Here is a 26,447-nt window from a genome sequence, read left to right as displayed (position 1 = left end):
TAAGAACTTCATCCAGGAGATTACAAAATTCGCTGCTCTTGTGGCATTTGATATGTAGGTCTGAGGGATTGTCTGGAAACATATGCATATCTGAACACACAAAAGATGTTGAGAAAAAAAAAAAGACAGCACAGATCACAATCAGCCTACCATACAACAAACACAGGCCATCGAGTAGTTTGGCAAGAAACAGATATGCCATATACTGATCATAATTGTTTTACAAGAAAATTTAAAGAAGCTTCAGAAATGACCCATATCCCCACACACATTGGAATAAAAACCAAGATTTAATTCTACACCAAATTTGGTCTGCTTTCATCAAAAATCTAACAACTGCAGACCTTGGATATTACATGCATCATTTCACAGAACGTGACAGCAACAACTAGTGTTGTACCAACAAGTACATATTAATTAATACAATGCTTTTTATTTCTGATCACTTTGTTTACTTGTTCTAGTTTTGAAGTTCTGATAACATCTCTGATGTGTAATTAATTTTTTCTATTCTTTTTTATATAAGTTTTGTACCACTGATGATTCATTTCCGATGACTTATGAAACTTGTCAGGTTATACTGCTTATTTTAATAAACCTGTTTTATGTTTAGAAACATATAGTCTCAATACAAGAAATTAAATGAGGATTAGATATTCTTTTCCGTCCAAGATACTACTCACCTGTAAAATTCTGAACACTATATAAACTGGATTGCCAATTTCCTTGTTTCGTTTACTACCTCATAGTGGATAATTTCCTCTCTTCAGATTTCTCCACTAAAGCCTGAAGATTTCAGAAGACTATAGTCAATGCTTTTTCTCCTATACATTAATGACCTTCTCTTACTACCTTCAAATCCTACTTTAGTTGTGCTGATGACAGTATACTCTATTCCTTTTCTTCATTTGACAAATCTTGTATTGATGGAACATTTGTAGCATCAAGATCTTCGATAACCAGTGTTTTAAGAGTGATCTTTTTAACATATTCTGGTGGGAATAAGCTTACTTAGTGAATTCATTGCTACCAGAAAGAAAGATTTCACTTCTAACAATAATATTCAAATCTACAGTCAGACTTCTCTTTGTGGGTTGACTTACCGATTCTTACACTTCCAGCCTTTACAGATAAACATATCGCAACCATATTCTCTTTAGTCTCTAAACACATGATGCTGTTTTCCATTCAAGATACTACTTCTCATAAATAAAACTCCTAACATTATATACTGTATATCACAAATTGATCTAGTATTAGAATATTCTTGCATTTGGAGTATGCCACCAAAAAAGTTTCTAAAATGCTTATCCATCTAGAAAAGGTACCTCCCCCCTCCTTAATAGATGACTTGCTTTCTCTCTCATAGACTCATGCCAGTCACTTTGTTATAGATTGTCATAGATGTTAAATTTCTGCTTTATTCTTTTTCTGTGGGTGTTTCTTCATGAAACAGTCAGTCATTCCTACACTTTTCTCTAAGCATGCAAAAGCACAACAGCTGTTGATCACATCCATATGCAGTTCAATTTAAACTTATGGAATCAGCTTTTTATCCTTGTCTTTCATTCTATCTATTAACTGTTCTCTCCACAGATGATGATCTTTGGCTGTTCAGGAAACACATAAGTAGGCACTTTTTGCTTAATCACTTATATATATATCTCACACTGAGAAAAAAAAAAAGTATGGAGAAAGGCTGTTCCAAAGAACAGGGCTAGATGGAATGAATGAATATGATAAGACATTGGTGTGATATGTTTGGAGTCAGACTGTATATAGACGTTGACCAGTGTTTACTCTAGTTCTTACACAATTAGAGTTAAGGGGAGGAATAAAGTGGCCAGCTTGTCCATGAAAGGACCTATAGAAAAAGCATAATGCAGAAACAGCCTATGGAAAAGTAACCGGAAGGAGAAGTCTGTGTGTGTGTGTGTGTGTGTGTGTGTATGTGTGTGTGTGAGAGAGAGAGGAGAGAGGTTACCTGTTACATGAATTGCCATCTTTTGTATAGAGTCAAGATGTCTCTTGAGATTTAAAAAGTATTAGGAGTTGAGCAAGAGAAAAGTAGTGTTTTGAACAAAAAAGAATATCAAGTTTTTTAGAGGCTAAGGTGACTATTGATGCAATAGTTTATGCCAGGATAAGCTGGATTTGAAAGTCAGCCTAAATTGGGGAAATAGATCTGGGAAAGATGTTGGAACATTATCAAAAGTTAAAGGGAGTGAAGTAGGACCTTTCTTGCTGGTAATAAGACAGGACTATTCATGTTAAAAATAATTGGAATCGGTTGATTATAGTTTGTAACAGTTTTTTACTTTTTAGTGCCTTACATCAGTTATGTACCCTGAAGATGCCAACAGCCTTAGTTGGTGAAAACTAGTTGGTATAACATAGTTGTTTATTATATGCACTTGATCAATATAATCCCATTAAAAGTTATTCCAAGACAGGACTATATTTTTATACCATTGAAATTCATTAAGTTTTCATTCCACCTGAGAATGGTGAGGAGATTAGTGTTTAAGACATTGATTATGGAAGATCTTGAAGCTTCAATCATTTGAGTACAATACGGTTTCTCAAATGAAGAAGAGGACTGTCATCAGTAAAATTGTGAATAGGATTTGTATATTATACTTAACAAGAAATTATATTCTTGTTTTAATCTTTTATCTGAGCATAACCAAATAAAGTTTGTGTGTGAAGTATCTTCACAATTGGTCTTTTTATATATAGGGCTGTTGGCTTCACATCATTCACTTCACTTTGTAACTCAGTGGTAAAACTTTCTATGAATGGGATTTGAAGTTAGAGAGAGTTACTGATGTAATGGAGAAAGAGTATGGGTGAAAATACAGACCACTGGGATATTCCAGCATTGATTAAGAATGTTTGTGAATGTTCTTAGATGGCAGTGATATTCATCACCTGATGATGAATACAACTGCCACTATTGTGAGACCACCACCACACTATGTATTAGAGGCCTAAAGTAGATTGATAAAAAAGTATACTCTGTGTGGTCTTTGGAGCAGGTACATTGGATTGGCAAGTGATTAAGTAGAAGTGGTTATATGTTGTGGTTGGTATATTTGAAATACTCAAAGATGAAAATATGTGAACCATCATTTATAAGACATGTGAGAAAAGGAAGGAATAAGTGCAAGTTGAAACATTTTCATTAATGGTAAACGAATAATTAATAATTATCATTTGTGATATGTGTGTCCTATAAGTTGCTGGGTAGAGCGAATAGCACTATCTTATAAATTCTAAACATGAATAAGTGAATTTATGATGGCATAATTAAAAAAAAAACTTATGAAGTTTTTTTTTTTTAATTATGGTTTGAAGCAGCAAATCATCTCGGAAAATTTGTTGCACATGTTATGTGTATTTCTCTGGTTTGTGTATATTTCGCTCCGTTTTCCAAGAATTTTATTTTGTTTACTGAGACTCAGTATATATAACATCCGGTCATTATCGGAATTATCCACACTTTCGGGAATCCTAAGTTCATTAGTTTTGTTTTATTTTTATTTTTATTTTTTTTTTAGTATCAGTGGTTCTTCTGTCTTGTCAATCTCACATATGCTGGTATTTTGTTGTAGATCAACAACGTCTTATAATACACAGAATATTCATTTTTATTCAGGAATAGATATTTTTTACTGTCTGTTGTTTCCAAAGACTAGAATAAAAATGTCTCTGTATCGTTAAAAAACTTTGCAACCTCAACAGATGCTATACTGCACAAGCAAAAGAAAAAACAATTGAGCATTTTTCTCCTAACATCCACTTTCAGATTTTGTTCCAGAAAACGTGTAACAGCTGTTTGTAATAAAGCCATTGGATATAGTAATCTCTCAACTCATGACAACATTCAATTGGATTGGTTGACACAATAACCAATCACAGCCGCTAGGTGCTGAGTGAGCTCAAAATTTAAGCTCATCTAGTCATGCCTTATTAGGGGTTTAAAAATAATACAACACTAAGAATTTGACACGCTGCACCCTCTTTACATCTTTTCGAATGGCTCAAAGGTGTATGCATTTTGAAAGCACACCTGGGATATTAACACAAATGTGACACATGTTTACGCTGCGAAAAGTGCCTTCTTCATGAAGCACTAATACTTTATTATCTTCGTGAACAGGACAATGAAGCATTAGTACAGTATATTGTGTTCAATTTTAAGAATCGCGTGTGAAGTCTGCAAACAATTGGGTGAGTCTTTAACGGGAATAAATGCAAAAATATAATATTGGTGATACTGATATTTCATGGATGAGCACCGCACACCCAGAATATTGGCCCCTGATATATATATATATATATATATATGTGTGTGTGTGTGTGTGTGTGTGTGTGTCTGCACGTTTGCGTAGTGGCTGTGTGCTTCACAAACCATATGCCTGGGGAAGGAGTGGCCATTGTTCGCTTCCCGTCAGAGACGTGAAGAGCTGAAGGATCTTCCTCAGCCATAGCCAAGTTAGCCAGTCTTGGGCATGGATGATAGGGTTTTTTCCCCAGCTTATCCTGGGGGTTTTTCATCCCACAAAGCAGGCAAACTGGCCTTGAGAACTCAACACTATGGACATAGGATATACCAGGGCGTAGGGCTGACCACCTTATCCTGCGAACGGTTTGAGGTCCGATGATTAATAAACCCTCGACACTGCAAGGTAAAAGAGGGTAAAAGGGAGATGAGATGATATATATATATATATATACATAAGAAGCTAGATATTGTCAAAAGTGAAGGGAAGGAGAAATGAGATTTTTTTTCTTTTGCAATAAAAAAGGGTGGGGGGGGGGGCAGGATCAGTGTTCAAGTCAGTAGTTCCCAAAGAGTAAAAAAAAGGCACATAAAGCAAGCATAATAGTAATCTGGTATGTTTTTGTGCACAGAATGGCCAATATTGAGATACTATTTGTTGGAAGTTTTCCCACTTGGTTATGCTATAAATTAAAGATACCAAGAAATTATATACTTGTCATATTTGTAAATTTAGGGACACAAAAACACACGTGTTGAACAGATTATTTTATTAATTACTAATAAAATAAAACTTGACGTTTCGACCCCTATATCGAGGTCATCATCAGAAGAATACAACTGTATAAGGAACCAAGCTACATGCTCATGCCCTGTATGCCGGTAAACTAAATCTACGTAGTTAATAAATCCTTTTTCCTAGCCTGACCTCTAGTGATAAAAATAAAATAAAATAAATTAATTAAAAAAAAAAAAATATATATATATATATATATATATAATAAATAAATAAATACAACTACAATAAACTGCTAAAGTCTTCATGTATTAATATTCTTCTGGATAGTTCTGATTGTTATAAAATGATTTCTTTCAGTTGCTGTTGAATGTTCCAAACACTTCACCAGGTTTGCTTCTTGTAGTGGAATTTTTCTAAGGCTAGTTTAGGTTGTTATACAGGTTGTAGATGGGTCCTCCACATTCTTGAAATGGTTAGGCCATCATTTTTGTTGAGATTTGGGTTGTGTTTGAGCATTTCACATGACTCTTTAAATTTTCTCTCAAACCAGGTTTTGGTGCTGTGTAGGGAGTTGGTATTTTTCCAGTCAATTCTGTGGTATGTTTGGAGTGCGTGGTCAGAAAGGCTGGTTTTACCAAAATGGAAGTATTTAATGTGTCGTTTGTGTTCGTCTTGTCTGATTGGGATAGTTCGCCCTGTTTCTCCTATGTATGGTATGTTACATGTGCATTGTATTTTGTATACCCCTGGGTGTGCTAGGTGTGGAAGAGGATCTTTAGAAGAACTGAGTAGGTGTCTTAACTTATTTGGGGGTTTAAAGGTGGTTTTAATGTTGTATTTGCAAAGTGTTCAGTCTATTTTTTCAGAAATGCCTCTAACATAAGGAATGGCAATAGCATTCTTGAAATCTTTTTTGTTCTTACTGGTATCTTTATGGAGGATCTTGTGAATAGTTTTTTTACTGTATCCATTTTTGATAAATGTTTGGTTGATGATCTTGTATTCCTGGTTTAGAGCCTGTTCATTAGAACAAATAGTTAGGGCTCTGTGTTTAAGGGTGCTTATGACACCTAGTTTTTGTGTTGGGTGGTGGTAAGAATTTTTGTTTATGTATTGGCCTGTGCGTGTAGGTTTGCGGTAAACTGAGAAGGAGAGACAGCCAGAGGGAAGACGTGTGACAAGCGTGTCTAGGAAAGGAAGAGAGTTGTTTTTTTCCATTTCAATGGTGAATTGGATACATTTGTGTTGTTTGTTTAGATGGCTAAGGAATGTATTTAGAGCTTCGTGGCCGTGGGGCCAAATGACGAAAATATCGTCGACATATCTGAGCCAAATTTTGGGCTTTAGACATGCTGTCTCTAGAGCACGTTGTTCAAAGTCTTTCATATAAAAGTTAGCTATTGGGGGAGAAAGTGGTGAGCCCATGGCTGTACCTTCTTTTTGAAGGTAAAAATTGTTTTGCCACACGAAATATAACTTCGGGAGGAATGACTGTATATAATTTCTTGGTATATTTATTTTATCGAGATACTGTATTGGCCATGTTGTGCTTTGTATATATTTGGTATTTAGTTGACTGATGAGTTAAATGCTGAAACTAACTGAACAGATTATGTTGATATTTGTGTAAGAAAGGCATCTATTTCAGTTGCTTTTTCCTTTTGATAATAAAGCAAAATGATATTGCCTTGTTCCAGATATATGTTGTTGTTATAATATCTCAATGTTATTGCATTTTTAGAGATGTTAATATTTGTGTACAAGTTAGAAGCATAAATAAATGTACTTACTATTAAATTATTAGTACATTTTAAATGGCATGAAGACAGGTTGTTGTTAGATTGTATTAAAAAGGAATATTTGGAGACATAGTGTGGGAGGGTGTATTGAGCTTGAAAAGGTAAGTAATTATTATTATTATATGACACCTCCAAGGAATCCAAAGACTCATCAAGGGAGAGCACCTAATCTACAACTCTTCATCTCTACCACTTAATCCACAACTATAGCGAACCGCCACTACCATCATCAACTACACTAATGTCATCTACTGCCCACCACCACCACCACACCACTACTATTTTTTTTGTCTGTAAATTGCATGTGTTCTAAAGGCCAGTTTTTCTGTATGTAATTATTTATAATTGCTGGTTTAAAGTATTTGTCATGAATAATGTTGAAACATGGAATGTTTGAACACTGAAATTTATCAAATGAAAAGAAATCTTTTCAAGATTTTTTAATATGCATTCATATATGTTATTATTATTATGTGATGACACCTCCAGGGAGTCCAAAGACTCATCGAGGGAGGGCACCTACTCTACAACTCTCTGTCTCTACCACTCAATCCACCAATTATAATGAACCAGAACTACACCATTGCCATCTACTGTCCACCAAATGCCAGTAGTATTTTTACAGACAATCAGAAACATCCATACCCATGGCGGGATTCGAACCCACAGCCTTTTGGCTGGAGAGTGGATATGCTAATGACTTGGCCAACCAAGCCAGCAGTTAGGTGTCTGGTTATTTTCTACTAGATATCTGGTTAGTAATATTATCTACTAGTTATCTGGCTATTTTCTGATTTATCCTGTTCAAATACACATTAAATATGCCAGTGCTTTGAGAGAAAATTAAATGGTAATTCTCTTGCACATGGCAATTGGTCAATTAGTTTGTTTCCATTATTTTATGATCAGTAATATCACTTAACTACATCAATTTATGTACAGAAAAGAATTATGCAAAACCTGGATATTAAAGATATGGCATCAGGAATTCCTCTTCCATTGAATATTCATAGCATGAATGCATATCTTGGGTGAGTTGTTAACATATACTATTTTCAGTGCATTTTTTCATTACACGAAGAAATGCAATATTTTAAAAAATATTTAGTCATTTCAAGATTGGCTACATAAAAGTATGAATTTTTTTAAATATAAGTCCCTTTGATTATGTGATCTGCAGTAGGTAGAAATGATTTGCAAATGGATGTGGATATAGAACTGGAAAGGACTGTTGATGGTCATCAAATAGAAAAGTAAAAAAAAGAAAAAAAAAGAGTTATATTGTATTAATAGAAGAAACTTAAATGACTATATGTTTATTTATTTTAATTTTTACTTTATTATTTTTTAATGCCAGGTTCACCTGTGAATGGTTGTAAACCTATAGCATATGTAGTACAATGGAGTGGCCTATGAAGTCCTCCAAAGTACTTTCCTTTGGGATTTTTTCTCTCTCTCTCTCTCTCTCTCACACACACACACACACACACACACTATTTATTTATTTATTTATTTATTTTTCCTAAACCAAATAAAGGATCCAAAAATCTTTTGAATGTCACTAATTTTGGGATCTCTCAAACACAGTCATCTCTATGCATGGATAGGCTTATGTGTTCGTCAGACATGTTATGATAGGTTTCACGGTATAAAAGAACACAGATAGTCAAGAAAATAACTATTTATTAACTTAAAAGCTAATATTTCGCTGGTCTTATATCCAGCATCTTCAGAGCACACAACACAAAGTTTGTTACAAAGGCAAGACAACCACAATCCGGTGTAACAGTGGGGACAGTATAAGTGATTGCAGCATGCAACACAAGACTAAAGTCCTCATATGGTGCTATCTAGGTTAAAAAAAAAAAATAAAAAAAAAAATTCAAGTTTTGAAATAGTAGTCCAAATGATAAAAATAAAAGTAATAAATATTAATTTGATCTTAGGATGACTGTCTCCCAAATCTTTGGTAGATTTATACAGCCATACTTGTTAAGGTTTGGGGTATGTTTCAAGGCTTCTGTTGATTCCAGGAACAACCTCTCTGACTTGTAGAAGCTTCTGTGTATTACTTTTGTTTCTTTCCAATTGATCCTGTGTGCAGGGGTATCCAGAGCATGGTCTGCCAGACCCGACTTACCATAGCGAAAGTGTCGGATATATTTTTTGTGTTCACTGAAGCGGATGTCCACATTTCTTCCTGTCTGTCCGTAGTAGGCTCGATGGCAAGAACAGCACTTCATAGACACCAGGATGTGATAAAGGAGTGCATTTGTCCTTGGGTGAACGGATGAGAGTTGCTAATTTTTTATAAGGTTTAAATACTGTGCGTAATTGGTGTTTGTTAAGCACCCTAAATATCTTTTCAGATGTGCCTTTAATGTATGGGATGGTGATTGTTTTGTTGTAGTCTTCTGTGGTGGATAGAGGGGATTTATGGGTAGCATTTAGTATGTTATCTATTTTACGGGGATTATAACCATTGTTTAAGAAGGTTTGACGTAGGTGAGAATGTTCAGCAATGAGAGCACTGTCATTGGAACAGATTGCTCTAGCTCTATGGGTTAGTGTTTTTAAGATATCATATTGTTGAGAAGGGTGATGGTGTGATTGTTTGTGTAAGTATCTCCCTGTATGTGTGGGTTTTCTGTAAACAGAAAATGATAAGGAACCTTCTGGAAGACGTGTGATCAGTGTGTCCAAGAAAGGCAGGCAGGCAGTCATTGGCTTCTAGTTCCATTGTAAAGTGGATTTTAGGATGCTGGCTATTTAGGTGCACTAAAAATGTATTCAATGTGTCTGGGCCATGTGGCCAAATGGGACAGATTTGGCCACATGGCCCAGATGGGACAGCTATGGATTCACCTCTTTCTCCCCCCTTAGCCAACTTCTACATAGAACATCTGGAAAAATTAGCTATCAACACAGCCACTCTCAAACCTAGCCTCTGGCTACACTATGTTGACGATGTGTTTGCCATTTGGCCATATGGCCCAGACACATTGAATACATTTTTAGTGCACCTAAATAGCCAGCATCCTAAAATCCACTTTACAATGGAACTAGAAGCCAATGACTGCCTGCCTTTCTTGGACACACTGATCACACATCTTCCAGAAGGTTCCTTATCATTTTCTGTTTACAGAAAACCCACACATACAGGGAGATACTTACACAAACAATCACATCATCACCCTTCTCAACAATATGGTATCTTAAAAACACTAACCCATAGAGTTAGAGCAATCTGTTCCAATGACAGTGCTCTCACTGCTGAACTTTCTCACCTACGTCAAACCTTCTTAAACAATGGTTATAATCCCCGTAAAATAGATAACATACTAAATGCTACCCATAAATCCCCTCTATCCACCACAGAAGACTACAACAAAACAATCACCATCCCATACATTAAAGGCACATCTGAAAAGATATCTAGGGTGCTTAACAAACACCAATTACGCACAGTATTTAAACCTTATAAAAAATTAGCAACTCTCATCCGTTCACCCAAGGACAAATGCACTCCTTTATCACATCCTGGTGTCTATGAAGTGCCCTGTTCTTGCCATCGAGCCTACTACGGACAGAGAGGAAGAAATGTGGACATCCGCTTCAGTGAACACAAAAAATATATCCGACACTTTCGCTATGGTAAGTCGGGTCTGGCAGACCATGCTCTGGATACCCCTGCACACAGGATCAATTGGAAAGAAACAAAAGTAATACACAGAAGCTTCTACAAGTCAGAGAGGTTGTTCCTGGAATCAACAGAAGCCTTGAAACATACCCCAAACCTTAACAAGTATGGCTGTATAAATCTACCAAAGATTTGGGAGACAGTCATCCTAAGACCAAATTAATATTTATTACTTTTATTTTTATCATTTGGACTACTATTTCAAAACTTTTTTTTTTTTTTTTACCTAGATGGCGCCATATTAGGACTTTAGTCTTGTATTGCACGCTGCAATCACTTATACTGTCCCCACTGTTACACCAGATTGTGGTTGTCTTGCCTTTGTAACAAACTTTGTGTTGTGTGCTCTGAAGATGCTGGATATAAGACCAGTGGAATATTAGCTTTTAAGTTAATAAATAGTTATTTTCTTAACCATCTGTGTTCTTTTATACCGTGAAACCTATCATAACAGTCATCTCTCTCTCTCTCTCACTATAATAACAAAACAGCACTACAGTAAATCAGACTAACAAAGTGCCCTAACCCAAGCGCTGTAGCATCTGGTGCTATTATTGTTATCACATCATCATTATTATTATATACATATTAGTTTTATCCATGGAGTCATCTGCTACTCTTGCACCCCTTCTGTGCCACAACTTCCAAGGATAGCTTCCTGTTTTACCCATCTCACCTATTCTTTTTAAATTCTTTTCTATTAATTAAATTACGGGGATATTAGATCCCACATTGTTTTAAAACCAAATAAGAAACTCAAAGATTGGAATCGGAGAGTTTCATGCCGAATATATAGTATAAATTCTTTTCTATATTAATCTGATAAAATGCCCTCACTAACATAAATGTCTCTATCATATCACTACTTTTCTGTCTAGCTTCCAAACACTGTGGTTTATATTCCTTTAACCCAGCCTTTCTCAGTCTCTTTTCCTCTGGAAGAATGTTTGAAATAATTTTAAGGTCTCAGAAATCCCTACATAAAATTATTATGCTGTTATGTTTATTTATATATTATACAATAAATGTTATATTCATATTATTTATGTTTTTTTTTTTTTTCTATCATGATCATTTGCAGAACCCCAGAGACATCTCGTGGAACACTAAGGTTCTGCAGAATCCTGATTGAGAAACCCTGCTTTGACTTTTCTCCATAACTAATATTCTAAAGTTCTGATTTTGCTTTGGTCACTTGTCTCTGGACCATTGGCAATGATTTCACATCAGTCTGAACCCAATGAAAACTGGACCAGTTTTCATTGGGTTAAGCAATGGGCTCATCTCTATTATTATTATTATTATACAGGTATCTCCATTGAGTCAGAAGACTCTTCGTGGGAGATCCATTATTCACACAATACTTCAATTCACTGATGAAGCACTCACAACACCTCTGGCAACCCATTCTGCCCATCCACCAACCTCCAAACAAAAAATCTAGTCCTAACACCCTTGCTAACCACACTCTTACATAATTTCCATGAGTGACCTCTTGTTCTCTCCCTTCCTGCCATGTACTGAAAAAAAGTCTTCAGTATCAATCCTATAAAACCTCTTTAATAATGTAAATGCTTCCATCACATCTCTTTTTTTTTTGCTTATCAACTAAGTTTTGAAGCCTACAGATGATCAATCTATTCTCATAGGGAGCATTCCATAAAATTCCATGGGTGTTTAGAATGATAGTTCTTTTTAGTTCTTCAGGCCATTTAGGTATCTTTTTGATTAAGTCATTAGTTTTATTATGTGCTCGCCATATGGGGTCTCTTGTAATAGGCAAATAGGTGGTGGAATCCTCTAAGAAGGTGTTCATCTCTCATTTAAACACCCATTAGTCCCAAGAATTTATGGAGCACCAAAAATACATAAAATAGATACCCCGTTAAGGCCGATTGTGGATGGAAGAGATTCCCCTACATTAAATCTGGCGAAAGATCTGACAAACATGTTAGCGCCACATATAGGAAAAACAGATTCATTCATAAAGAACAGTTTACGTTTCATCGAGAAGATCAAGGATGTTAATATAGAACGTTCAGACGTTTTGGATATAGTCAGTCTCTTCACTAATGTACCGAGAAATTATAGCGACTCTTCTTGAAAATTTTTTTCCACTAGACGTTGTAGAACTATACAAACACTGCACGAATAATATGTTTTTCCATTCCAGGACAAATTTTGGGAACAAAAGGAAGGACTAGCAATGGGCTCCCCCCCCCCTCTCCTCAGCTTTAGCCAACCTCTTCATGGAAAACTTTGAAACTAACGCTCTAAAAAACTATCAAAAGAAACCTAAGAGATGGTTATGGTATATGGATGACATTTTTGTCATTTGGCCAGGAACGACAGATGAATTAATTGTTTTTAAAGAATATCTTAACAGAATACACCCAAATATAAAATACTTGGGTGTATTTTATATTTGGGTGTAATAGAAGTGAATAGGAACAAAAGCCATAAAATTTCTTTTACACCTATTCAATGTTGTATGGAAAAAGAAAATTATTCCCAAAGACTGGGAAGTAGCTATAATAATCCCTATATTTAAGAAAGGAGCCAACCACAAATGTGAAAACCATAGAGGAATTTCGCTTTTAAGCGTTCCAGGAAAATTATATACCCGCATTTTAGAAGCGAGGCTTAGGAATCAAATAGAGGACACACTGGATGAAATGCAATATGGCTTTTGAAAAAATAGAAGCACACAGAATCTTATCTTCAGTCTTAGACAAATATCAGAGAAAACATTGGAATATGGAAAAGAATTACATTCATGTTTTATAGATTTTGAAAAGGCCTTTGACCGAGTTCCCAGACATTTGATATGGCAAACATTAAAGAAAAACAAGATACAAGATAACTTAATAGCAGCCATACAAAGCCTCTACAAAAGTAATAGAAATTATGTAAGAACCTGTAATAATAGATCAAAAGAATTTGAAACAAATGTAGGAGTGAGGCAAGGCTGTATCCTCAGCCCTCTTCTCTTCATCATAGTAATGGATGAAATTTTAAAGGCATGCCAAACAAAAACAAGTTCCACTTAGGATACAGGAAACTGAAAGAAAGCAGGATTTCACATATGGCTTTTGTAGGTGCTGTAGTGATTCTAGCAAATACAGCTGAAGATCTGCAGTACAATATCAACATTTGGTATGAAGAAACAAAGAAAAGGAATATGACCATAAATATAAATAAAACTGAAATGATCATATCTAGAAACCAACAAAAACACATAATAAAAATAGAGAATCACCAACTGGAACAAGTCCACTCCTTTAAATACTTGGGATCATATATACAAAAAGATGGAAGACTAGACACAGAAATTAACAAGGATAAGAGGGGGAACAAAGCTATTCTATGCAATGAAAGGCCCACTCCTAGATAAGAAAGAAGTCACCCAAAATACCAAAATGGCAGTGTACCGTTCAGTGTTTCTACCAACATTAACATACAGTTGTGAGTCTTGGTGTTTAACAACAGGAAACATAAATAAACTACAAACAATTGAAATGAAATATCTCAGGAAAGTGGCACAAAAAACAAGACTAGACCGAATAAGAAATCAAACCATAAGAGACAGCCTTCAAGTTGCACCTCTGAATCAATTCATAACACAAGCCCAAATGAGATGGTTTGGACATCTCAATCGAATGGAAGAAAGAAGAATAGCAAAAACTGTATACGAAAGCCAGAAAATAGGAAAAAGATACATAGGCAGACCCAGGAAAGGTTGGCAAAAGGAAATGAAAGAAAAATTGGAAAAGAAGGGAATTAACTGGAAAGAAGCAAAACAACAAACCTTGGACAGGACGGCATGGAAATCTCTTTGGCAAAATCTCGACGCTTAAAAGCATAAGAGATCATAGATGAAGAAGAAGAAGAAGTGAATACTTCTATTTCACTTTGGAAATAGAAGAACATAAAAAATTACCTTTCCTGGATATCCTCATAGAAAAAAATGAAGAAGAAAAAAGTTTAACCTCTTCCGTTTACAAATTGAAACTACAGGAAGATTTCTTAATGCAGCCTCACACCACCACCACCCCTCACGAAAAATAGGTATAATAAAAACCTTCAGAGACAGAGCATATAAGATATCAATCACGAAAAAAAAGCGAAATAAGGAATTACATTACTTAACACAGAACCTCACACTTAATGGATTTGATCCGAAAACAATCAAGAAAATCCTGAACACAGCTCCCACAACCAACACAGAAAAACAAGATTTCAAGAATGCAATCTCACTAACATACATCAAAAATGTCACAGACAGATTAGTGACATTGCTCCACAAGTACAGCTTAAAAGTAGCTTTTCTCCCTTTAGACAAAATATCAAGATTCCTACATCCACTGAAACCTTCGCACCATCCAGATTTCAAAGAATGCAATTTCACTAACATACATCAAAAATGTCACAGACAGATTAGTGCTCCACAAGTACAGCTTAAAAGTAGCTTTTCTCCCTTTAGACAAAATATCAAGATTCCTACATCCACTGAAACCTTCGCACCATCCAGATTTCAAAGAATGCAATTTCACTAACATACATCAAAAATGTCACAGACAGATTAGTGCTCCACAAGTACAGCTTAAAAGTAGCTTTTCTCCCTTTAGACAAAATATCAAGATTCCTACATCCACTGAAACCTTCGCACCATCCAATAAAAAAAACGGGGGTCTATCAAATTGTTCTTGTGCATTTGCTACGTAGGCCAGACGGGAAGGTCAGGAGAAATCCTTATGCCAGAACATAAAAAAGATGTAGAAAAAGAAGAGAACACAAATCAGGCCTAGCTTTCCACACAACTTCCACTGCCCATAAAGTACTTTGCGAAAAAGTGATCATGTCATACATTGATAAAAACTGTTTCACAAGGAAGTTCAAGGAAGCAGAAAAAATGCTTAGAATTCCTACGCAGTGCAACAAAAAGCAAGGTTTGATATTACACCAAGTGTGGTTGGCATTCATAAAAAAATCTAACTTCCTCAGATCTCGGACATAACACACGTGAAGCACAGAACGTGACAACAAATAACAATGTTCCAACAAACATTCATCAATGAATGTTTCAATTTTTTCATTGTTACAGTTAGAAACATCTAATGGACTATGAGTGTAATCTTTGTTAGTTGTGTTTAACCTTTTTTATACACCAATGCCCATGATGATGTAAGTCATATGACTTACGAAACTTGTTGGGTTTCACGTATCCTGTTCGTACATATTCTGTTCATATTTAATAAACATATGGTCTCAATACCGGAATCTATCTCTCGAACTACTGAACCACAGAAACCTTTGCACAGAACCATTTCTCTTATCCAGCTCCACTGTTTTCACCTTACACTTGGTCGTTGACTTACGACCGACTTCCGTTCTGGCTGACAGGTTGTAAGTCAATCTGGTCGTTTGTCGGCCATATATTTATTAACAGTATTTTTTAACCTTCACGTATCCTGTTCGTACATATTCTGTTCGTATTTAATAAACATATGGTCTCAATACCGGAATCTATCTCTCGAACTACTGAACCACAGAAACCTTTGCACAGAACCATTTCTCTTATCCAGCTCCACTGTTTTCACCTTACACTTGGTCGTCGACTTACGACCAACTTCCGTTCTGGCTGACAGGTCGTAAGTCAATCTGGTCGTATGTCGGCCATATATTTATTAACAGTATTCTTTAACCTTTCTAATCTTTTTATCATCTTTATATTATAATTTATTTTTATAATCTTTTAAATTTATAATTATGTATATTGTACATAATGTGAAAAATAATACTGTACATACTGTTCTGTAAACATAAAAATACAATCTAAAATTAATGTAAAAATTAATACAAATGAAATTTACAAAATCAATTTTTAATCTTTGCTTGTACTGAGTTGTGGATCATCAGGGTCATGTTCTTGGGTTGAGGTAGGAGATGTTCTCTTGATGAGGAACATGCTGAGCTTTGTTTGAACAGTTTGTTTCTTTTTTTCTTCATATATATCTCACGATAACAATGCACAGCATCTTGAATGATACGTTCAACCTTTGTGAATCATTCGACATTAGGGTCCATTGCTTCGAAACTGGCGAGAGCTTTATTCAGTTGCGAAAAAGAATCTGATAAACTGTTTGCAGTGAATTTCTTTTCTGGCTCCTCTTCTTCCTCTCTTGCTTTTTCTTCTGACACTCTCTGCGCTTCCAATTCAATCAACTCTTCATCCAAAAGTTCTTTTATTTCACAATCTAGCAACTCCTCTACGTCTTCTATTTCACATTCTAATTTAAGATTTTTTGCAAGTTTAACTATTTTTTCTGTAATCACTTCCAGTTCCTCTCCTTTTTCAAATCCTTCAAATGTATTTGCATAACATTTTAGAGACTTTTTCCAAATTCCCAACATAAAATTCTTTGTTACACATTCCCATGTGGTCGAAATATTCTTGATACACTGAAGAATGTTGTACTTGCAAAGTCTCGCAAAGATAAATCAGCATCAGAATCTATCACTTCGATGGCTTGTGCGAATGTCGTTCTGAGGTAGTGAGCCTTGAATGCTGAAATAGCACCCTGATCCATGGGTTGAATGAGAGCGGTTGTGTTAGGTTGCATAAAAACCACTCTAACATCATGTTGAAGGTCGTCCAGATGAGGAGGGGTGGCCAGGGGCATTGTCCATAATCAATAAAATCTTGAAAGGAATACCACTCTCCACACAGTATTCACGAGCCTGGGGAATAAAGCTGTTCATGAACCAGTCTTCGAAGAGTGCTTGAGTTATCCAAGCTTTAGGGTTTGAACGGTAGTAAATGGGCAGTGTGTGCTTGTTGATGTGCTGCTTAAATGCACGAGGGTTTTCTGAACAATAAATGAGAAAAGGCTTCAACTTAAAACCCGTGGCATTCCCACCAAGCAACAAAGTCACCCGATCCTTAAAAGCTTTGAATCCTGGCATCCTTTTTGCTTCTTGGTGTATGTACGTATGATTAGGCATGCTTTTTACATTGCAAGCCGGTTTCATCTACGAAAGAGTCGAAACTAGCAACGAATTTTTGGGCTTCATCTTCATCTGAACTTCCTGCTTCTGCTGTGACAAGTACATTATGCAAAGCAAATCTTTTTTTAAAACACTTAAACCATCCAGTACTAGCCTGAAAATCTTCTGTGTAATCGTCTCCGGCACGTGATTTTAAACTTTGAAGCAGACTTCTAGCCTTCGCTTGCGCTGTGAAAAGGCTCATGGGTGAATTTTTCTGTATTAAATCTTCCATCCACATAAACAAGAATTTCTCCATTTCATGGATGGGTCCCTGTCGTTGTTTGGTTAAAATTGTAGACTTCATGGGTGCGGAACCTTTCACATCTTCCTGAATTCTTTCTTTGTCCTTAAGTATTGTCGATACTGTGGAATGTGATAAGTTCAAGTCATCAACCTTCAACCTAACCACACGCAACATATGCTTGAAAGCGACTGAGTGTATTATTATTATTACAGGCGACCAGGGAGTTCTTAGACTCATCAAGGGAGGCCTTAAACATCATGTCCACACAATTATTCGGCATTCTCACAGTATCTATCATACCTTGCCTTAAACTCATTCACTGTCATAGCACCCACAACAGACTCTGGCAACTTATTCTACTCATTTACCACTCTAAAAGTAAAGAACCCAGCTCTAACACCCTTGCTAACCACACTCTTTCCCAACTTCCATAGATGTCCCCTATGAAGTTTAGATGCCCCCTAAACTTCATCTCCCTATCCACCAACACTCCCAAGTCCCTGGCCTCATCAATCTCCTGGAGTACAGTTCCACCAATGTGTTCCACCAATGTGGTATACTGCTGCTAATCTTTTCACCCCAAAATGCATAACCTTACATCTTGTCACATTAAATTGAAATCCATTCTCCTTAGCCCAGAACTCCAATCTGTCCAAATCATCCTGCAAGATTTTGACATCTTCTGCATTCACTATTGCCCTACCCAACTTAACTTTGCATCATCAGCAAACAAATGAACTGTTCCTCTTAGATCCTTCCCTATATCGTTAATGAACAAATTGAACAGCAGTGATCCAAGAACAGAACCCTTGCGGCACAACACTTGTCACAGGCCGTCTTTTGGACTCTACTCCTGAATAAACTACTCTCTGATATCTCTGCATCAACCACCCATTATCCATCTCACCCACCCTATATCCATTCCCATATGTTGCAGTTTACGGATTAGAATTCCATGTGGTATCCTGTCAAAGGCCTTAGCCAGGTCCAGCAGTATCACTGTAAACCCATTGCCTTTATCCAGTTCAGCCATCACTGTGTTATAAAACTTGAGTAAGTTACTGAGGCATGATCTACCCTTCACAAAGCCATGCTGGCCCCCCCATATAGTATCTCATTTTCATCAATCCATTCCTGTATTTTTCCCTTCACTACTTTCTCCAAGACATTGACAACGACTCCTGATATGCTGATCGGTCGGTAATTTGCAACAGTAGTCTTGGATCCTCCTTTATGCAGTGGAACTATTTTCCACTCTTTCCACACCTTCGGGACTAAACCATACCCGAGACTCAGATTAAACAACATGGTCAAGGGCACTGATAATTCTTTAACGGCTTCACGTAATATTGTGCCGGTATACCATCCGATCGCACAGATGTATTCATATTAAGGTTCTGTAATAGACAATTCACCTCCACTTCATTCATCACAATTCCTGTATAAACTAATGGTTCCTTCATTCTTTCAATGTCACCACCTGGATGATATACTCTTGCAAAGTGCTCACTCAGTAATTCCACTATATCGACTGATTCAGTGACCCCCTTACCATCGGCATTCCTTAAAATCATTCTGCTGTGTACAGTTTTTTTTTGCTTGCAGCATATTGAAAGAACTGTTTGGGATTCTCTTTAGCTTGCATGGCTAGTTTCCTTTCATAATCCGCTTTTGCTTTTCTTACCACACTCGTTACGCTTCTGGCCTGCGCTTTATTCCGTTCGTGTGCCTGCAGGTCACCCCTTTCTTTAAATTCCCTCCACAGTTGTTTCTTTTTTTGCAGCTCAAGCTTAATGGTGTTATTCATCCATTTAACCCCTACTTGTTTTACTATTCGGACCCTAGGTATACAATCAGCCATAACCTCCTGTAAATGCTCCTTGACCACTTCCTATTCTCTATCGACATCTAGCACTTGCAATTTTACATGCCATGGCACTGAACCAAGCAATCGCCTAAGCTTGTCATACTTGCCAGCATGGTAATTCCACATATACCCTGTCTTAATCGAAAATCCACACCTTTAGCCACCTCGCAGGTCAAGATCTTATGATCACTCTCACCAACAGGTGGCAACATGGTCCTATTCATTACAGTCAAATTCTGAGATGCTATTACCAGGTCAAGCAGTCTCACACCCCTAGTATTTTCAATTACATGCTGTCTCAGATAGTTATCCCTTAATAATTGAATAAAATCCAGTTCCTTCCTCACATGTGTCATCTCCTCCTTCCATTCAATGTTACCATAGTTGAAATCCCCCATAATAATTACCCTCCTTCCACTCATTTCATCAATTTGCTTATGCATACTATCTCCACCATCTATTCCATTACCTGGTCCACAGCAGCACCCAATTGTATATTTTGTTCTGCCTGTCTCAATCTCACATCAAATAGCCTCAAATGAGCTCTTTTCACTACCCTGCAATACAACTTCAATTCTCCTTGGCTGCAGTTCATCAGCTATCATCAATAACACTCCTTTCCCCATTTTATTTTCTCTGTCCTTCCTAAACACACTATAACCTACACATTCTATCCCACTAACTATATCATCTTCTGTCAGCCATGTTTCACTAATGCCGCCAATAACCTGTGGCCAGGAAGAGCCAACCAAGGCCAGAAATTCTTCCTTCTTGTTCCTAATACTCCTGGCTTTAGTATACATGAAATGCAGAGGTCCCCTTGTTCCACCCCTATCTTGATGCATTATTCTAACGATCCCATTTCATTTACTTGTCCTTAGTACGGGCTTGGGTACTTTATATACATTTTTACACTCAACTGTCTCACTGATGTCCGCATATCCCCCCCCCCCCCCTCCTTGGTAGTTCTAGTTTCCCCGGTTCTGCACATCCATTTTCGCTTCATTCAGCAACACTTTTTCAAGTGTCCACACACCAAATCCATTCAAATGCAGGCCATCCATCTTGTATAAATCCTTTCACCCATCAAACTCATTCCACGAATTCCACACCACACCATCTGCATAACCTGCACATAAAGTCATTTGCGATTATGGTCCTCCTTCTAAACTTCTCTCTATCGTACCGTGGCAACAGACTCACCATCCTGACTCTGTCACTCTTTTCTTTCGCTACCTTTAACAATAATTTCAAGTCCTCTCTCATAAAAAATTTATCTCCTTTCAATTCATTCGTATCCGCCACAACTATCACTTCTTTCACCCTCTGTTTTTGCACTCTAATACTCTCATTTACATCCTTAAATTTTGCACCCAGTAAGTACGATTTAGTTAAACTCCCATCTGTCACACTTCTTAATAACTAGTCACCGTACAACACTCTTTCCTTCATTTTTGAAACTCTCCCACTCTTACGCTTATTTTTCCTTTCAAATACTTGCTTATTTCCATTAACTGAGGCATTCTGGAAAGAGTTTTGCAGGTGCTCCAACTGCCGCATGTGTGTGAGAGATAGTTATCATATGCGGGTTATTGTACAATAACTATCGTATCCCACAGTTATCTTACGTGCAGCTGCCTGATTTATTATGAATTAATTAATTAATTAATTTTTTTTTTTGTGGTCTTAAGTGCGGACGGTTGTAAGTCGCATAGGTCGTAAGTCGACGACCAGGTGTATTATAAAAAGTAAACAAATTGCTAAGGCCAAGCTACCCTTTCACAAAACCATGCTGTCTCTTATAGAGTACCATATTCTTATCCACCCAGTCCTGAATTTGTCTTTCACCAATTTCTCCAATACCTTAACCACCACCTGAGATGCCGATTAGTCTATAGTTTGCTACTTCTGTCTTGGAGCTTAATTTATGCAATGGGACTATTTTGCCCTCTTTCCACTCCATTGGCACCTTCCTAGTATTCAGATTTAAATTAAACAACTTGGTAAGAGGAGCTGATAATTCCCTTGCACATTCTCGTAATATACAGGTTGGTATGCCATCTAATTCCATGGCTGTGTTTGTATTGAGGTTATGCAATATTTTAAGCACCTCCATTTCTCCAACCTCTATTCTCCTATCAGTCAATGTCACCACCTAGATGGTACATCCCTGTAATATGCTCACTCAGTAATTCAGCTATTTGGTTTGGTTCTGTTATATCCCAACCACGAGCACTTTTTAAAGTCATCCATGTCCATTCCTAATTTTATTTGCCATATAGCAAAATAATTCCTTAGAATTTCTTTTGTCCTCATCAGCTAGCCTTGTCATAATTAGCTTTGCCCTTCCTTAGTGTATAGGTTACCCTACTTGCCTATGCCTTACATTGCTCATGGGCATGCTGATCACCTTTTTCATTTTAATCTCACCATAACCTTTTCTTTTTGTGCAACTTCTGCTAAATGAAGTGTTTATCCATCTAATTCCTATCTGATTTAGCCTTCTGCCTCTAGGTATACATTCTGATACTGCTTTCTTTGAAGAAAGCAGTATCAGATACTGATACATTCTGATACTGCTTTCTTTGAAGAAAGCAGTATCAGAATGGCCACCTCTTGACCACCTCCCATGTGCCAACATCTCTCCCCTCCAAATTTTTATGCTAATGCACTGTTGAAAACTGACTCCTCAGCTTGTCATAATCACCCATTTTGTAATTCTACATAGATCTGTTCTTTACAGAAAATTTTGCATGTCTGGCAATCTCCCAGGTCAAGACTACATGATCACTTCTCCAAGCAGAGGCAGCATTACTAGATTAGTTAATGTTAAGTTCTCTGATGCAGTGATCAGATCCAGAACTCTTGAACCTCATGTCTCCTCCATTACCTGTTTCCTCAGGTAATTATCTCTCAGCAGCTGTATAAATTCCATTTTCTTCTCTGCCTGTGACCATTACTCCTCCCATTTTATGTCTCCATAATTGAAACCATCCATAATAATTACTCAATTTGTACTAATCATATTGAAAGTTTTTTCACTTGGTTATAATATAATATAAATTCAAGATGCCAAGAAATTATATTCTATGTTTAATCCTTTCTTCAAGTGTAAGCAAACAATGTTTCAGCTGAAGCATCTTCATGACTGCACTACTTGTATATAGAGGCTAATGACTTCGCATCAATTGCCTTAGTATCCCATAATGCAAAGAACACACTCTTTCAGACATGAATAATGCTGTGCATTTTGGGAAGGGCCACTATCCAGATCCGTTTCAGCCTTTATTGAGGTCTCATCAGTGGGAGCCAGACCCAGAAGAGATACCAAGGTTGAAGTAATGCAGAAATCATATATTATTATTATTATTACGGGCAACTCCAAGGAGTCCTTAGACTCATCGAGGGAGGCCCTAAACATCATGTCATGAACAACTATTCAACATCCACACAGTATCTATCATACTTTGCTTTGAACTCATTCATAGTCATGGCACCCACAACAGACTCTGGCAGTTTATTCCACTCGTTCACCACTCTCCAAGCAAAAAACCTTGCTAACCGCACTCTTGCCCAGTTTCCATGGAATGGCTCCTAGTTCTCCCACCACCTGTCCTGTTCTGAAAAATATCCTCTGAATTAATCTTATAGAAACTCTTCAGTAATTTGAATGTCTCAATCATATCACCCCTTTTCTGTCTATCAACCAATTTCTGCAACCCACAAATCTTCAACCTGTTCTCATAAGGTTCATTCCATAGACCTGCTATCATCTTGGTCACTCGCCTATGGATCCTCTCCACCTCCTCCCCATTATCCATATACAAGTAGTCAAAAGGTGTCACACTCTTTATCAAAAGGTGTAAGGAGTTGTTTTTTTTAGATGGAGAGTTATTAGTGAGTGGAAGGCATTGTGAATGCAGGTAGTCTAAAAAAACTTCAAAATTCATTATGATAGACATGTTGCTAGTTGAGTGGGCCTCTCATGATGAGGCTATTGACTCCATGAAGGTTACCAAAATAATAATAAAATAATAATGTATCAATTAAAAGGGAGAGAGATGATACACAGGAAATAACTCAGTTTTAAGTTTGCACTTTAGTAAGATATATATTCTGGGCATGTCCATTAACTCTCTAGATGCCAGAAGAGATGAGAACTGGATGTAGAAATAGATAAGTTAGGAGCATTAAAGCTACTACAAGAGCTGGATTGAAATACAGCATTTGAACTAAACGGATAGATGCTGAAGCATCCATGCCAGTATCCCATCTACATCTAGTATTAACATGCCGGCCTGGTTGGCCGAGTGGTTGGCGTATCTGCTCACTAGCCAAAAGGCTGCAGGTTTGAATCCTGCCATGGGCATGGATGTTTGTGATTGTCTGTGAAAATATTAGTGGTGGTGAATAATAGATGGCATTGGTGTAGATGATGCGGTTGGTGAATGAGATTGAGTGGTGGAGACGGAGAGTTGTATAGTAGGTACCTTCCCTCGATGAGTCTTGAACTCCCTGGAGGTGTCAAATAATAACAATAACTAATAATAAAAAAACTTCAACTTATTGATTATTCCATATGTGAAAAACATCTAGCATGGTCCCTAATTGTTGAGCTTGAGTCTCAGCAATTATGGGGATTCCTAACCTAAGTGTTAGTAGAGCAAGATAATTCCATTTTATAAGGGTGGAGTTAACATCGATGCAGTGAAGACCAATTAATATCTCTTTGTGGTCATCAAAGTATTGGAAAGGTAGGTTATGAATCACATCCAAAGGCAGGAAGACAACCCTAGGATATTCTGTAGAGAACACCATGGTTTTGTTCAAGGTTACAGCAGTCTGCTCATTACAGGGACCAACAGGCATCAGAAAGGGATGTATGACCTTGATGAACCTCTGAGGAGGATGGTGATCAGTGGTGTACCACAGAGTTCTGCACATCGGCCATTGTTGCTTAATATGTATATTAATGATATTGGGGTGGAGTTAACATCCAAAAGGGTCCTGAGTGTGATATTCATTTATTTGATGATGAGGCTAAGTTAGGATGAATGATAAGGACTGTTGCTGATAAGGAATCCCTACAGGATGATTTGAACAATTTGTTATATGGGCACATTAACAATGAATATCAGTTCAGTGTTGCCAAATGTAAGATAATGCATTTTGGATGGTAGACATTGGTGAGTATTGTGTTAATGAGAATTTATTGAAGTAGTCAAATTAAACTAGATACTTTGGATTATTGTAGACAGTAAATTAAAGTTTAGGAGTCACATTGCTAATGTGGCTAAATCATCACATTAAATGACAGTGCTGTTAAAGAGAATGCTAACTTGTTGGGATAAGGAAGTTATTTTCCCACTACAAAGTTTTGATAAAACTACATCTGGATTACTTTGCACTGGTATAAGTTATCTGAACTCCATGGAGATGAGGAAACAGTTGAAAACATTCACTTGCAAATAACCAAGATGATAACTTGCCCGTGGAATTGTGCATATGAGGACAGATTGGGGAATTATGATCTTCAAAGTGGGAGGAATAGACTGCAAAGACGAGATTAATAGAAACAAGTTAATAATGAGATCTTGCTGTATAAATAAATGGAGATTTTGCAGCTTATGAATAATGGAAGTGTTGTTAGGGAAGCATATAAGGCCTAGGTTCTGGTTGAGGCATTGTTCTGCAAGCATATAAGGTTCCGGTTCTTTTGCCATATGGTGAGATCTTGGAGTAGGCTACTGTTAGATGTTGTGAGTGCTTCCTTGATAAATGTGTTCAAGTGAAACTTGATAGGTATTTAAGTATGAGTGTCTAAATGTGGCCCTCCCTTGATGAGTCCTTGGATTCCCTGGTGGTGCATTAATAAAAAAAAAAATCAGCTAACACCTTTTATTCCCTTATGGGAGTTTTTTAACCCCATCTAGCTTTTGGAGACTGAGTGGGCAGTTCACTCTCCACCAGTAGCCAATCAGAGATAGCTGGCTCAAGACTATCACCAATTATAAGTGGCAACCGATGAAGAGACTGACGAACACGTGCTCCCATCTCTTGGTACCTAATCCTAACGGGATATGTTCTTGTCTGAAATAATGTGGGTTCAAGGGTAGATTTTCTTCAGTTTATGGGATGAAAAACATGAGTTTCTGGGAGAAAAAAACTCGCTTACCTATGCCAGAGATCGACTAACTCAGGAACTGGTTGAAGAAAGACTTAGAAAATGTTCCTCCAGTCAGCAACTAGACTTGAACTTAAATCTATCTTTGGGTGGCCTAGTACAGAGGATGCTAACATCACTTCCACTGAGCTACACAGGCCTTGTGCATTCATGATAATAATAATAATATAGTTTACCCAATAATTAAAGTTTGGCTCAGTGTAGATCAAAATAGCTTTTTATTATGTGTGTGTGTGTGCATATGAGAAGAATACTACAAAAGTGTCTGCTGTCCTGTTTGTGCACTAATTCATAAATAGGATGCTATTTGATCATAAATAATTATTTATGATAGACCACTATGTTTGATATTTGCCTTTTTTTGTTCAAGATATGATACAGTTCTTTGATCTTCGTTTGGAACTCTAGAGTTGCAGAAGTTTAAAAAATTAAATTGGTGTTGTGCAGGAAGGATGAAAGGCAACAGTGTTTTTGAAATTTGATCCTGCCATTCATTCTTATTGACAGGATGAAAAGAAAGAATTGTATTATAAGTGCTTAATCTTTCTTGAATTTTCTTTCATATCTCTGGTTTAGTGT

General features: G+C 36.8%; 1 protein-coding gene across 2 annotated transcripts in view; it reads left to right on the top strand.

Moving 5' to 3' along the window:
- The window catches only part of LOC150106701 (uncharacterized), a 568,467-nt gene that overhangs the window by 116,793 nt on the left and 425,227 nt on the right, over positions 1–26,447 (top strand). For both annotated transcript variants that reach the window (XM_090393288.1, XM_090393289.1), the window contains exon 4: positions 7,766–7,854. In XM_090393288.1, coding sequence (XP_090249414.1) covers positions 7,766–7,854 — 89 coding nt within the window. The remainder of the gene's footprint in view (positions 1–7,765; positions 7,855–26,447) is intronic.

The sequence above is a fragment of the Typopeltis vanoorti genome, chromosome 5, assembly GCF_054136105.1.
Source record: "Typopeltis vanoorti isolate ZY-2024b chromosome 5, IOZ_Tvanoo_1.0, whole genome shotgun sequence".
Lineage (NCBI taxonomy): Eukaryota > Metazoa > Arthropoda > Arachnida > Uropygi > Thelyphonidae > Typopeltis > Typopeltis vanoorti.
The sequence above is the reverse complement of the archived record's forward strand: the minus strand, read 5'-3'. Positions and strand labels throughout refer to the sequence as shown.